The 14,940-nt window shown below is 39.6% G+C and overlaps 1 protein-coding gene across 5 annotated transcripts in view; it reads right to left on the reverse strand.

The window, feature by feature from the left end:
* The window catches only part of CLTC (clathrin heavy chain), a 56,701-nt gene that overhangs the window by 1,938 nt on the left and 39,823 nt on the right, over window positions 1–14,940 (reverse strand). For 3 of the 5 annotated variants that reach the window (XM_072136474.1, XM_072136472.1, XM_072136471.1), the window contains 17 exons: window positions 14,721–14,863; window positions 13,708–13,942; window positions 13,443–13,565; window positions 13,208–13,353; window positions 11,030–11,213; window positions 10,749–10,941; window positions 9,935–10,092; window positions 9,462–9,626; window positions 9,253–9,360; window positions 8,980–9,147; window positions 8,743–8,892; window positions 6,548–6,679; window positions 6,339–6,449; window positions 6,059–6,229; window positions 5,541–5,762; window positions 3,047–3,067; window positions 331–406 (listed from right to left, as the gene is read on the reverse strand). In XM_072136474.1, coding sequence (XP_071992575.1) covers window positions 331–406; window positions 3,047–3,067; window positions 5,541–5,762; window positions 6,059–6,229; window positions 6,339–6,449; window positions 6,548–6,679; window positions 8,743–8,892; window positions 8,980–9,147; window positions 9,253–9,360; window positions 9,462–9,626; window positions 9,935–10,092; window positions 10,749–10,941; window positions 11,030–11,213; window positions 13,208–13,353; window positions 13,443–13,565; window positions 13,708–13,942; window positions 14,721–14,863 — 2,506 coding nt within the window. The remainder of the gene's footprint in view (window positions 1–330; window positions 407–3,046; window positions 3,068–5,540; window positions 5,763–6,058; window positions 6,230–6,338; window positions 6,450–6,547; window positions 6,680–8,742; window positions 8,893–8,979; window positions 9,148–9,252; window positions 9,361–9,461; window positions 9,627–9,934; window positions 10,093–10,748; window positions 10,942–11,029; window positions 11,214–13,207; window positions 13,354–13,442; window positions 13,566–13,707; window positions 13,943–14,720; window positions 14,864–14,940) is intronic. The other 2 variants (XM_072136476.1, XM_072136473.1) reach the window with 1 other exon arrangement.

The following is a 14,940-nucleotide window of genomic DNA, read 5'->3' on the forward strand; positions in this document are numbered from 1 at the left end:
ATTCTTCCTGAGCTTGTGGGTCTTCATCAGCTGCTCTCCCTTCCCTCTCTATAGAAGTCAATGTAGTCTCACACCTGATGTTGCGGCCACACGTGGCGTCTACAATCCCAATGCAAACGCCTGATGCTTGGCCCAAACGCATGTGTTTTCATTGACATGAATGTGATCAGTAACATTTAACTGTCCACTTGCAATGTAAGTCATAACCTCTTCCCTGTTCCTGAATAAAGTCAACAAAAGTAGTAGGAACCAAAAAAAGACGTACAACACTAAAGCTCCTTTGTTATATGTAGGCAACATAGTCACATAAAAAGTTAAAACACGAATTACCATAGACAATAGGCTGTGTTTCTGTAGCTTGTTCCTCCTCTTTTCTAAGGGATTCAGAGGCATCCAGTTTGTCAACCTTTAAAACAGCACAGAAAATCAGATCAATTGTGATAGGAAAAGCACATTAGCAACTGAAGTTCCTATAATGATGAAAACTAAAAAACGTGGAAAAGCCTTAATATTCCGAAAGATAGTTGTAAACTGTATATAATGTGCAAAATGCAGCCACATTTGGCGCAAACACCTGGATGTAACATAATTAGAGAAACATTAGTTATCGTGTCATATAGGCACCCCTATACCACTAGTGTAGTGAAAAATTGTTGTGCAATTTATTGACAAAGAATTTAAAGTAACACAATTACATCATGGCGAAATTGTTTGCATTGTGACACACAATAGGCCTTCACTTATCAGTTCCAAAATATGTACTAAGCAGTTTTTGTCTCATGTTGCACTGAACTAAAGACATGAAGATACAAGAAGGCACAACCTATAGGCTTGCAAGAAAATTCAAGCACAGCTTAAACAAGCATGCACATCATTCACATTAGTTCCAGTCTCAAAGTCTTAAACACCACAGAGTAGAAGATATAGTAAAAGTGGTTAATTAAATGTGTATATGTATACAAGTATAAAAATGTTCCCTGACCTCTTTTATAGCCAACATTCTTCATTCTGTCTGATCCCTTACATGTCCTCCTCTGTGATTCACAACATGAAGCTAAACCAGCAACTGCTGCCATGTGCCCAGATACCGATTCACTTTAAGAGTTAAATACAGGGCTTTCTTTTGTGAGGTCTGCAAAGATGAGGCACGCTGGGAATTCCGCGATCTTCCTAGATGCTCAGTATCCTGCCTGAACAGGAGTACTGAAGACTCAGACATAACGGCCTGGAAGACGCCACCTAAACAATTTGTGCGCGTGGTCCTGGTCTTTACACAGGCAAAGCACTGCCACACATGCAATAATGTACAGGGTTATGGTGTTAATCATGCCATTTAACCATCATGGCCAAACTAAGGGAAACAAAATCAGCTCTGACAAGGCAAAACACTACTTCTACACCAACATTGTAAGACAACACAAGAAGAGGTACAATATTTCTACATGCTCCTTGTCCACCTGTGAAATCACCTTATGGAGAGGCCATCCTAAATAAAAACATTTATATACTATCTGTAAACCATAAAAACAGGAGGGGTTAAGAAAAAATAAATAAATAAAGACACTGCGCAGTTGTGACTTCTGGTCTTCTTTCAGAACTTTGCCTTTTCCCTCCACAGCAAAGCTTAGATACATATAAAGATCTATTACTATGACTTCTGTAGATCATCACGACTTCTAGATGGTCACTGGCAAAGCATATCAGCAAATTGAACTAGCAGTGACAAAGGAAATGGAATGCAACCACCTGTGCTTCCTGGGATGTCACTACTCTGTTCCCATACCTAGCGTCATCCATGTAAGCCTCAAGTCAGAACTACTATGCAAGGCTTTTCCACAGAAGCTGCAGCACATTGCAAAGGTAAAAAAGAACTCTTCTGAAAACATGCATTTAACGCCATTTGCTTGTTATGTGTCAAATGTGTGCATGAAAAGAAACGGCAACAGAACTGAAGCAAGGAGTGGATTCTGAAAATGGAGTGTGCCATACAGGCTTCGGTACATACACAGCCAACAGCAAATGCTTGGTCTATCGTCTTATGGCGATGCAAAGGCTGTAAAAAACTCATGCTGTTCTTCAATAGTGCGACACTACTGCAGTTCAATTACCTGGTTTGTTTTCACAAAAACACACAGTCACACTAGATTTCTCTTCTGCTGTATTTCCACAGTCCAGTACTGTGATCCTATGGTGTCAGGCCATTTGCCAAAGAAACTCAAAGTATTTCAAAATCTGTTGAAATATCCCCCCAAAAATATATATATGCTTAAAGCAGTAGTTGACCCTTAAAAACGGTCATACATATTATGGTGGAAAAAAAAAGCCCAGGAAATTAACATATGGAAAATGTTTGGACAATGTACACAGACACCATAAGATCTGGACCAATGAAGTTGGGGGGAGAAGAAGAAACCACCACAAGAGAATTTGCTTCGATGACTACTGTCAGAAAAACCGTTTAGGAGATTAATTTTTTAAGAGAAAAATTATGGATAAATCTGAAGGACATCCAAATGAGTTACATTTATAATAGATCCGAAATAGGAAAATACTGGCTTTTGGGTATAAAAATTTCAGCAAAAAAGGACATTTTGGTAATATTGTGACGGAAGATTATTAGATTAATGCAAATCTCTATTAACATAGACTTCCGTTATTCCAAATCTACACCCTAGGAAGATTTGTAGGAGTGCACCATCTAGTGGCGAGAGATGAATCTCATCCTTCAGATTTATTTAAAAAAAAAAAAAGTGACCAGGTCAACATCAGTAACTATGAACCAATACCTTGCATCTTCCTGAGATTAGCCGATTAGTAGCAAAACACTAAAAAACAACCTAATTCTAACTATTTTAGTTTGGTATTTTAAGCCAGCAGAGGCTTAGTGAGTGTTTTTGAGGGGCAGGGGGAGTAGGGAAGAAAGGATAGCAGTAGCAAAAGTAGTAACTGTAGTAGTAAAAGAAAGGAGGTGGTGTGGGAAACGCATGCAGATTCTTTAGACTTAGTCTTCCAGGTTTAAAGATGGAAAACAAGAATCAACTTTCACCTTTTCCTTTATTGCATCAACCTGCAAAGGAATTCAGAGGGTGCAGCTTAGAAAATCAAATTTTACATTAAGCATAACAAAAGGAAGAATAAGCAAAGAAAATCAAAATAAAACTGCGGCCGTTAGAGAGAAAAATAATAAAGATATCAAAAGGAAAAAACGTGATAAGGAGAGGTAAAAGGCATGGGTTTCATTGTGTTTCTACACCGGATTCAATACATAAATCCAAGCAGCTTCTGGGACTAAATGCACAGGTATTTATTTCACTTGCAGACTTAAATATATTAAGCACATCCGTATCGGTGTTTTAGATTGGTACAAAGTGCCAAGTACGCACAAACATCAATGTCCTCTCTCTTAACAGTTTATAGCAGATCACAGCATCATAGCAATTTAAGATGCTATGAATTCCAGAATTACCGCAGGTCTACTGGTGGCAACTTTATCATGCGAGTATAGTAGTGACGAACGTACATCCTTCTGATGAGACACTCTCAGGCCAGGACAGCCTACATTCTTGAACATAGCCGTCTGACTTATCATAGAGAACAGATATGAGGACTAGAATATGAACTGGCAGGTAACTTTTGGGATCAATTGCTCTCTGAATGGGACAGGACTACAATTGAAGGTCATTGAGAATTTGTATTAAAAGCCTACAAGGAAATTTTTCGTAATCCATAATGTAGAAAGTATGAGTATAATAGGAAGGTGGGGCAAATAAATACAATAGGGAAAGGTAAACACATCTAACTAAAACTGTAAATACTAAGGAGGAGGAGAGCAGATGTGTACATATGAAAAATATTTTATTAATCACAAAGAAGACAGAACAATATAAAAACATTTAAAAAACCCTAGAAAGGAGGGTGTACAATCACAACACTCCCCGAAACAATATAAGTACAAAGATGACACAAATAATAGGCAAATGAGGTGGACTGATCTAACAGGTGAAAAATAGATGAGGTAGGCTTGTCAGTAGAGAAATATGTAAAACTATACTGATTTTACATATTTCTCTACTGACAAGCCTACCTCATCTATTTTTCACCTGTTAGATCAGTCCACCTCATTTGCCTATTATTTGTGTCATCTTTGTACTTATATTGTTTCGGGGAGTGTTGTGATTGTACACCCTCCTTTCTAGGGTTTTTTAAATGTTTTTATATTGTTCTGTCTTCTTTGTGATTAATAAAATATTTTTCATATGTACACATCTGCTCTCCTCCTCCTTAGTATTTAATGTAGAAAGTATGATACATTCATTTTGCCAAGATAACCCAGTTAAAAACACACCATACCAATGGCTGTGGATGAAACATGCTAAAAATATAAGCAACTGTATAATCGTAAAATTTAAAGGACATCTACAATCAGATTGACTACTATTACTCACATGTTCGTTTGTATTCTAGGTTGCGAAACAGCATTTATTATATCCTGGATAGTTTTTAAAGATATGCAAATTAGCCAAAGGCACTCAGGTTTATGTCACCTGAGCACCACGCACTTTGTTTTACTAGCCTGGTTCCACCCATAGAGCTTGTAGACAGCCGGTAACGTCACCAGGATTTAATAAATGCAGAACCAACCCCTAGAAGACATAATAAGTAGGCGAGTAATAGTAGTCTTTCATTAGTCAATCTGATGGTGCATGTCCTTTAAATAATTTTGGGACTGAATAAAAACAGTTAAGCCATTAGAAATGCTTGCAGTTTTGTATCAATGCACTAAGAAGATATATAAACTCCTAAAACCTACCCTTTAGGTCGACTAGGAACACGCTGCTGGGCTGATGCCATAGTTGCATCAGGAAACCCCAGATATTAACTATTTGTCCAACTTGCTGGCAATTCAATTAACACACACAGCACTAAAAACCATGTAGCCATTCTCAGAGACTGAAAAGAAGTGCCCTATTTTCAGAAGGAACATGGGACTATGTAACGGAATCTCCACGTATGTGCCTGTATTACTGTATTGGGTAGTAATTCATGTTTAAGGACCACTCTACAAGCACACACAAAATCTATGAATACACTGTACTCACACAGTTACATGTCCACTAGCAGAAGAGTTTGTCACTGGTGATGGGAACTATGAGTAAACTGTACTGTATAAAAGTATAATATGTTGGGGTGTCCAATGACAAAAGCGCTTTAATAACGAAATATAACTCTACCCATGTTAAAAGGTGCTTTCCCACGAAAATCCTTCAACCACTTGCTCGTATGATAAACTATGTTGAATAAATAAAATATCTTTCAAGAGAAATCTTTACAGCGTTTAACAAGTCACTTCTGATTTAACAAGCTTTTGTTATGATAAGTGAGCAGTGTCTACTGTGGAAGTATACTGCTGTTTAGTTTATCTTTCCAATAATAGTTGTGATTAGAACACAGCACTTCTACCCTCTTCCTAGGATTTGATTCCTTTCTTTAGGATTAGACTTTTTCCTCGTATGTGCAGAACAGTTTGTGTCTGTTCTTACCTTGCTTAAGTATTCCCTCATGACCTGAATGAAATAGGGCATGGCAAAGTCCATAATATTGTGCCTCCATGCAGTTTCTAGAACGACATCTGGCCGTAGTAGGTCATAACAAGTGAAAAGACAAGCTGCAAAACACTCCTTCTTTCCTTCCACCAAAAACCACTGCAAAAGCTCCTCTGCCAGTTCTGTGTCTTTCGATTCAGAGGCATACTGCATGGCATCCTGGGAGAGAAAGGCAAGGTAAACATGTAAAGCATCAACTCACATCATATTTTGCAAAAAAAAAAAAAAGAAAGCCAATGTCTGCTATTGTGTATGACTTTGAAATACATTGTTCCCTTATGTTTGGCCATTAAAGAAGTTTCTCTTACCATGTTTAACATTAAAGTCTTGTAACAAAAAAGGAGCAACCTGGGGTCCATCACCAACCTCTTTGGGCTGAGCTTGGGATGTAAGAATAGTACTAGGTGTACCCTGGTTGAAATAGATTGCTACAAAGGTTAATCCTTAATACATACCTTATAAAGTCGGTCTTTCTTGCAGAGCTCTACACTCTGTTTCCAGCGATTGTTACCCTTAAATAGGTATGCAGCAATCCTTCTAAATTCAATCAGCTCATGCTTCTCTAATCGTTGTGCAAGGGATATGTTGTCAAAGTTGTCATATGCATCTATAGATGTACGAAGTGCCTAGGAAATACAAGACTTGGCTTTTTAACAGAAAATAAAAGTATACACAGTATATGACCACTCTAATTGAACATTATATTAAAAATTCTAGAATTAATAAATCCATTACCTGGTAGTCCTCTTCTGTTATGAAAAGGTTGTTCAGAGCCTCATTAACTGATTTATTGTTATGATTCTGCACGGAGCGGAGGTATGGTTTTACAAGAGGAAGCTGCTTCACCTACCGCGAGAAAACAAAAAGGTGAAAATGCATGGATAATTACCACGCATATATAAGTGTATGTTCAAACTGGACAAGAAAGCTCATAGTGAATATACCTTGCTGAAGTAGTTGACAGCACGAGTGTGGTCCAGTCTTGGAGACAATACCATCAGAAGATCATTTAGCAGTAGCGGCTTGAATTCCAAATAGAACTGTATTGCTCTGTAATAAAGCTCCACATTGGCCACCTTAAAGCACAAAAACAAAAAAGTTACCGGATATTAAACAACTTACTCCAATTACTCTGCTACCAGTTCTTCTTGAAGAAGCTTATATTGTTGAACTCTGTATGAATGTGGCGATACTAAAAATACTGTACTGTGTATTAAGCGACTGTTTAAGAACATTTGGCCCATGCGTCACTGCAACCCTTACTTCATCTTGAAGGGTTAAAAGCTGCTGGAGCACTTGACCCTTTGAGGACACTTTCATATATAGTGTTTGAATTGCACTTAGAAACAATTCAAACCCAGGGAGTAGGAGTAGCACCTCTGAATAATATGTTCTAACCCATTAGGCCGGCGGCACACGTGGCATTTTGAACTTGTTTTTGGGACATTTTTAAGCAGTCTTTTAAAAAATGTACACATTCTCAGAGTTTGGGGTCATTCACATGGCCGTCTGTGGGGATATATAAGCTTCTGCAAATTTGCGTCCGCACATACGTCCCCATAGACGGCAATGGCGGCCCGGCGGCAGTACGGTGCCACACGTGTGGCACCATTCCGGGCCATACACAGGGAAAAGATAGAACCTGCTCTCTTTTCCATTGTGTTCGGCCGCGCGCTGCTGTTCTCTATCGAGGGGGAGGGATCACCTCCTCAGCGCACAGCGGTATGCCTGCTAAGTACCCAATAAAATACGAAAACGCTCCACAAAGTTTGATACCCAATGGCTCCCGAGTATAACATTACCACATGTGTGGTGGTAAACTGTTGTATGGGGACACGCCAGGGCACTAAAGAGAAGGTGCGCTATTCAAAGCAGATTTTCATTGTCACTTTTTAATGGCTATAAACTTACCAAATACTTAATTTTAGGGGGTCATTAGCTTATTGATGAGATTTTATTAACTCTTGAATGTATGGAGAAAAAGAAAATTGTGAAATCTGTTTTTCTTTCTTTTTGTACTTTTTGGGGCCGTACACAGTACCATAAAAATAATATATTATCTTTATTCTAAAGATCACTACAATTAAGGTGCTACCTCATTTCTATATTCTTTATATAACTTTACTTTAGAATACAATATACGGTTGACACCCACAGCTTCTGGCATTAGCTCCGTTCAGCAGTTGGTGCCAGAAGCGGGACATAGTAGTATTTCGTGGAGTGGGAAGTGCCAGCCGTCCGTGACTTAGTACTACATCTAATGTCGGGAAGGGGTTAAACGCAATTCTACTGCTAGAGGTGAACGTGGCCTGAAAGTACAGAAACCACAGAATGATTATGAATGACAGGTTTTAATTTTTATTCCGCCACTCATCTAGTCCCATGATCCCTTTATTAAACATTTTAGTCAACTTGAATTCATTAGTTATTCATTAATTCCTTATTCTGGGTGCGTTAACATTGATTTACATGGAAGCTTCCATTTATTACCTTCAGTTGAAACATGGACTGGATAAACTTATTTTTGTCTGTAGTTAGCTTGTAGATTACTCAAAAGGGAAGCTCAATAACGGGATCTCTGCAGGAATTATGACCTCTGTCCCAGGATCTCTGAGTGAGTTCCACTTGACTTGACCGCTTGCCTTCCTGTAATCTGGCCACCTCACATAAGGCCCCATGCACATGAACGTCAGGACGACGTATGTTGGGCCGCAAGCTTGCGACCATACATAAGCCCCCATAAATGGTACACGGACACGAGCTCGGTACGGTGAGCGCAATAAGAACTCATGGTTCCGAGCTGTAGCAGCAAAAAGATAGAGCATGGACTCTCTCTGGCCATATCTATTTTCTATGAAGAGGGGCGGGGGCAAGCAGCGCTCACCCCCTCATCCCCTCCTGTGCGTGGAAGTGTTCATGGGGCCTTCGTGTCGCAGCAATGAGCACATCGACTACATACAGCACAGTATCAAATTCTCTCAAATGCTGGTACTGTTCCGGAGTGGGATGGTATCGAAAAAGTATTGAAGTTTCGTGGTACTGTGCAACTATGGTTATAAATCCGAGTCTAGCATGTCTTTATATAATAAATCTAATACAAACACAAATAAACACACTTGGCAAATCAGAGAAGTATTACCTTAGTGATGATATCTTTGAACTGTCCTTCCTTCCATGCATCCGTTGGGTGGCTCATCATGGTGATGATGGCATTATCATACTCTTCATATTTGTCATAAAGGAACACCAATTCTGCCCACAGGTGCGCTTGCTCGGCTGCCCTGAGAACCTGTAATATTAATGTAGGTATATAAAGTTACTTTTCACCTTAAACACTTTCCTTTTATCTTGATGTGAAAAAGACAACATGGTTTACCTTCGGAATGTTGACTCTTGACCAGAAAAGTTCCAAGTGCTCTCTCATTTTTTGGGGCTTAAACTTAGAATACAGAATGGCAAGCTCTGTGAACATGCCCATGTGTGCCCTCTCAAGTCCTAAAGCAGCTTCCAGCATGGTGATAAGCTCTTCAAAATAACCACGATCCTATAAAAACAAATAAAAACAAAAAGATACGTTTAGAGAACAGTAGACTATTTTCTTTACCAAGATACGAATCAAGTCTATATATCCCCAATATATGAAAGTTACCTGATAATAGTTTATTAACTCCTCCAGTTCATCGGCGTGTACCACAATGTGAAGGCCACACATTTGGGCTAGTCGGAACTCTTTACCATCAACACAGGCAAAGCAAACCTGACAAAGGGTGGTTAAAAAAAAAAATAAATAAAAGCATTAAAAAACATCCCAAAATAGGTTAACAAAAATTTGACTGACTAAAAGGATGCAAGTTTCACCTCTTTCCAGGTGCGAGTACTGTTTGCCTTTCTTGCCCCATCTACAGCTGCTTGATATTCTCCCAGATGAACCAATGTTGATGCCAAACGTCCAAAATTAGAGACGTTATTGTAGAGCAGCTTAGCAGCATCATACATTTTCTCATCATAGCATCGATCACCAACCTACAGGAGGAATCAAAATAAATGGTCATTAGTCACCAATTCAACCCTTTTAAATCTTTCACTAAAACATTTCCATTCTATTTATAGTTCACATTTTTGTTTTTTTTAACTTCAGAATGGTTGGACTGATTCTGGACTGGATGCTCCGTGTTTGAATCTGATAGTCTGTGTATGAACTTAATGCAATTTTATTTATAATACTTTTCAGGTCTGGTAATTAAAGGGTTAAAGAAAAATAAGCATCTAAATTAAAAGATTAGTGAAACACATTAACTTACTCATGTGAAGACATGATAAAGAATACTTACTTGTTGAATATGAGCATTGTTTGGTCCATTAATAAATTCCTCGAGTTCTGTGAGACGGTTGGTTTTAGCCAGAGCAAAGATGAGCTCTGTTTCTACATAGGACTCCCGTGCCTTCTTCCGGGCCATCTGCAGGTATTTAACAAGTTCTTCCCAATTCCCTGAAAAAAGCAGAAGTACAAGTCATGTGAATATCTTCTGGGTTCTCATAACTGTACTAGTATTACACACAAGAAAGTAATGCACATAGCTGTGAACTACTTTTTCTATCATTTAGCCACACTGAATGCAGAAAAAAGAAAATTGCATCTGTGTGTAAATACATCTACCTAGCTCTATATACATGATTCAACTACCTGATTTGGTACCTTAAACTACTAATCGAAGTTTACAGTCGATGTGGGTGAAAGGTTTAAAACCAAAAAACTTTTATACTCTCCTAGATGCGAGTCCATGGAGTCACATCTCAGGATCCCACAGAGGTACCTCCTCTCGCAGTAAAGTGGCTTCACTGCACATGCTTGCACAGAGAAGCTGGGGTGTACTACATCGGCTTCATTACCTCCGACACAAAGGTACCGAAGGATTGAAATCAGAGGAGAGTATAACGTTTGGGGTTTTTTGGTGCACACTTCAAATATCACAGAGGGTGATTTGGGAGACTTAACCATAATGACCTGTGAGTGGTTCAGTGTCCCAAATCGCCCTGACAGGTTCCCTTTCAACTTGGCTTTTATGACAAATGGATGCTAAATCTCCATGAAGCATTTTAACAAGTCACTGAAATGTAGTGCAAACGAGTGTCAAACATACATACCACTAGCATTGGCAGCCTGTACAACTTCCATGTAAGAAGAAGGATCATCTGCTTTAATGTAAGAATCAATTGCTTCCTTGACCATTCCTTTCTGTAGCTGAGCCTTAGCTAGTTGGCTCCAAACAGCTGGCTCATTGCAGCGCTCAGCAAACTCATAAGCACGGTCCAAATTTCCAATGTGCTCAATCAACACCTAAACAACAAGTAATGGTCATAAAACAAGAACTCAATACACATGGAGCACGTGACAATAAGTTAGTTTAAATGTATTATCATCTTACTTGTATGGCAGAAGTGTTCACATCAAATTTCCTGAAAATAGCAAAAGCTTCCTCATACAGCTCATTACTGATGGCAATATTCGCAATATCTGGAGCATCGTAATTATCCAGACGATTGATATATTCCATGACCCTGGTGCGATCAGCTTTAATTGCAGTCAGGATCAGCAAGTTTTGTAGATTTCTGAGAATTAAAATGTAATACTTAATGGATAATCCTTTGTAAATTACCACAATATTTTCAAAACAGGAAAGGTCCATTGTAAGCAAAAACCACACCATGTATAGTGTAAACCGTAATTTGACTGTTCCTTGTGATCAACTTTAATTCAAAAAGTTACTGGTGATGCAGGAAATACTGTCCATGTGACTGCCACATTCCCCAGACAAGCCATGGCATAGCTGTACTGAACTTGCAGTGTTAGCCATCATGCACACAACTATTGGGGCCCGCTGCACAATTTGTGGTTGTAACACGAGAACACCCCCCCCCCCGCCCCCCAGAACTATGGCACCTGGTCACGATGTGTGAGCACACAATGTCTCACTGTACAGTGAGCAAAACAGGAGGCCACTGTTCAAAATATGGGATGTCCTATAATTTGCAGGGCAGGCTCGCTCCTCCCTCAGGCCTTGTGCTCACCCTGGTTATTTTAGTGTGCAAGAGTGTAGAGTGGATTTATGAGGCAGTCAGTCTTTGCCTGTCCGGGAGCCTGCTAATGGTATCCCCGATGGGCGTTGTAGGGTTTCTTGACCTTTCTACTTTAACCCCTTAAGGACGGAGGGTTTTCCGGCTCATTTCTCGCTCTCCAACTTCAAAAATCCATAACTTTTTCATTTTTCCGTGTACAGACCTGTGTGAGGGCTTATTTTGTGCGTAACAAATTTTACTTTCCCGTAATGTTATTTATTTTAACATGCCGTGTACTGCGAAGCTGAAAAAAAATTCCAAATGTGGAAAAATTGAAAAAAAAACGCACGTGCGTCACGTTCTTGTGGGCTCAGTTTTTACGACTTTCACTCTTCGCTCCAAATAATACGCCTACTTTATTCTTTGGTTCGGTGCGATCGCGGTGATACCAAATTTATATAGGTTTTATTGTGTTTTAATACATTTTAAAAAATTAAACGAATGTGTACAAAAAAGAAAAAAAAATTTTTGCCATCTTCTGACGCTAATAACTTTTTCATACTTTGGCGCACGGAGCTGGGGGAGGGGTCATTTTTTGCGAAATGAGGCGACGTTTTCATTGCTACCATTTTGAGGTCTGTGCGACATTTTGATCATTTTTTATTTCATTTTTTATGTTATGTAAAAAGGTGTAAAAGTCGCATTTCGGACATTTTGGCGCCATTTCCCGCCTCGGAGGTCACCGCCGGCCGTAACCGTTTTTATATTTTGATAGATCGGGCATTTTGGGACGCGGTGATACCTAATATGTTTGTGATTTTTACTGTTTATTATGTTTTATATCCGTTCTAGGGAAAGGGGGGTGATTTGAACTTTTAATATTTTATTAATTTTTTTTTTTTTTTAAACTTTTTTTTTTATTTTTTTTTTCACTATCTTTTAGACCATCTAGGGTACATTAACCCTAGATAGTCAGATCGCTCCTACCATATACTGCAATACTTCTGTATTGCAATATATGGCATTTTTGCAGCACATTCATTACAATGAGCCACTGGCTCATTGTAACGAATCTGCAGCTGCCAGATAGCCTCGTGTCAAAAGAAGACACGAGGCTACCATGGCAACCGATCGCCGCCCCCCGATGACGTTCGGGGGCGTGGCGATCGAAAAAAAGATGGCGGCGCCCGCGCGCCGCCGTCTTTTAAACGCCGCCCGCGACTTTGCGGGCGGCGTTTAGAGGGTTAATAGCCGCGATCGGTGCAAGCACCGACCGCGGTTATTAGCGGTGGGGGTTTTGTGCAATATGCAAAAACCCCCACCTCTGTATGAAGAGGACTCAGCCCGTGAGCCCTCTTCATACAGCCCTTATACCTCTGCGCCGTAGAGCTACGGCGCAGAGCGTTAAGGGGTTAAATACTATACTTGTGTACATGACTTAATACAGTTTGTAAATTTCATGAGTGGCTTTCTGTAATAATGTTATGAGGACTATTAAACATTGACAAGTACAACCGCTTTGCACATTTTTTGTTATCCTTACATACCTGTGCTCACTGAAAACTGAATTGTCCAAAACAATCTTCTCCAATAGCTCAATGAGTTCATTGGGGAGGTCTGCAGTCATAAAAGCTTTTACAGTTACAGATACTTCCTCTGGATCTTGAGTTTCTGACAATGCTGTTTGTACAACCTTGAAATACATAATAATTTATTTGGAGAAAACCATTCACAATACGAACCAACAGCTATCTCCATCTCACAATACTTAATAGCACGCACCTGATCGATAAGAGGCCTTCTGTATGGATTGCTTTCTAACAGCACACTGGCCCACAGTTCTGGGTCTTTACGGCGTACCAGATATCTGGACAGGCTTTTGAAAAGAGAGTTTTCATTGCAAACCTAAAAAGAAAAAAAAACTTCCTTACTAGCTTGATTTGCAGCACAAAAACTAAAAAAAAAAAAAAAATAAACGAAAAAAAAGTTTGCACAGGACATAAATGGTGAAAAGTTTAAAATAATTGTAAAGAGACAAAGCACATACATTAATCAGCTCCAAGTCACATTGTCCTCTCTCGTATGCCACACATGCCAAATGGGGATCTCTCTTTTCACAATACTTTCCAACAACACGGCTGTCATAATATGGGTTTTCACGAAGGAAACGCTCTGGGTTGTTATTGCTGTCAATGTAAATCTTTGCCAAAGCATTGTGTGTGGCTGGTTCTTCACATCCTTCATGGATCCTAGACTCCAACCATGGCAGTAGCAACTTTAGCCTAAAAAGTAATAAGAAAAATAACCAATCTACTCTTCAATAAAAGCATTAAAATGGGCTCACATGGGGAGGGACCCTTCCCCAAGCGATAGGGTGGGACACAACAGGTAATGGTAAAAGCTGTACATATGGGCGCTCATTTACTAAAGGTAGTTTCCCGACGATTTCCGATTTCCACTTAACAGGAGTTTTTGGTGCATACGATCGGATTTTGGCACATCGAATCCGTTGGATCGTCTGACGGCCCAGACAACGCGCAGGATTTAACATAGAAAATTGTGACAAGACATGCACTCACATACACCAGGAAGAAGGTGGTGAACTCAGGCGGACCTCACCGGGGGAAGCGACAGATGCAGGATCTCGGGCGCACAACGTTGGTGAATTGCGTTGGACCGTCCGGATCGGTGATCGCGACAGGACCGGGTAAGTAAATGTGCCCCATGGTATTTTAGTGGCAGCTGGGTAACTAGCGTGTCCTAAAGAGGTGTGTTTTATTTTTTTTTAACATTATATCCATGAAGGACTGTCAGGGATACTTGGGTAAGACATTCTTAAAAGTTAGGTAAAAAAGTGAAGGAAGTGGTCATGTGAAGTTTAGTAATTATTATATGTGGGAATGTACTGGGACATTAGGTCAGAGAAGTTGTAAAGGGAAGTATTTGAAGGACATTCTACACCAGAGTCAATAAATAGGATGGGTAACAAGTGAAGGGAGTGGCAAAATGGAATAGTGGAAGAATAGCCACAGAAATAAAAAAGGAATGTTGGGAACCTACCGGTTTCTTTTTTCCACTTCAGCCACAAGTTCATCAGTGGAGAACTGTCCCCTCACTACAAGTATGAGGTTCTTAATCACATCCTCAGAACAGTCCACATCAAGCAAACCACCAATAACCACAGGCAATCGGCTAGGGTTAACCTTAGTAGAAAAAAAAGTTCCATGTTTATGAAGTAGATAGTAAAGCACAGAACACTTATTTTTAGAAATGTAATAGT

Source organism: Engystomops pustulosus, chromosome 2 (assembly GCF_040894005.1).
Source record: "Engystomops pustulosus chromosome 2, aEngPut4.maternal, whole genome shotgun sequence".
NCBI classification, from domain to species: Eukaryota; Metazoa; Chordata; class Amphibia; order Anura; family Leptodactylidae; genus Engystomops; species Engystomops pustulosus.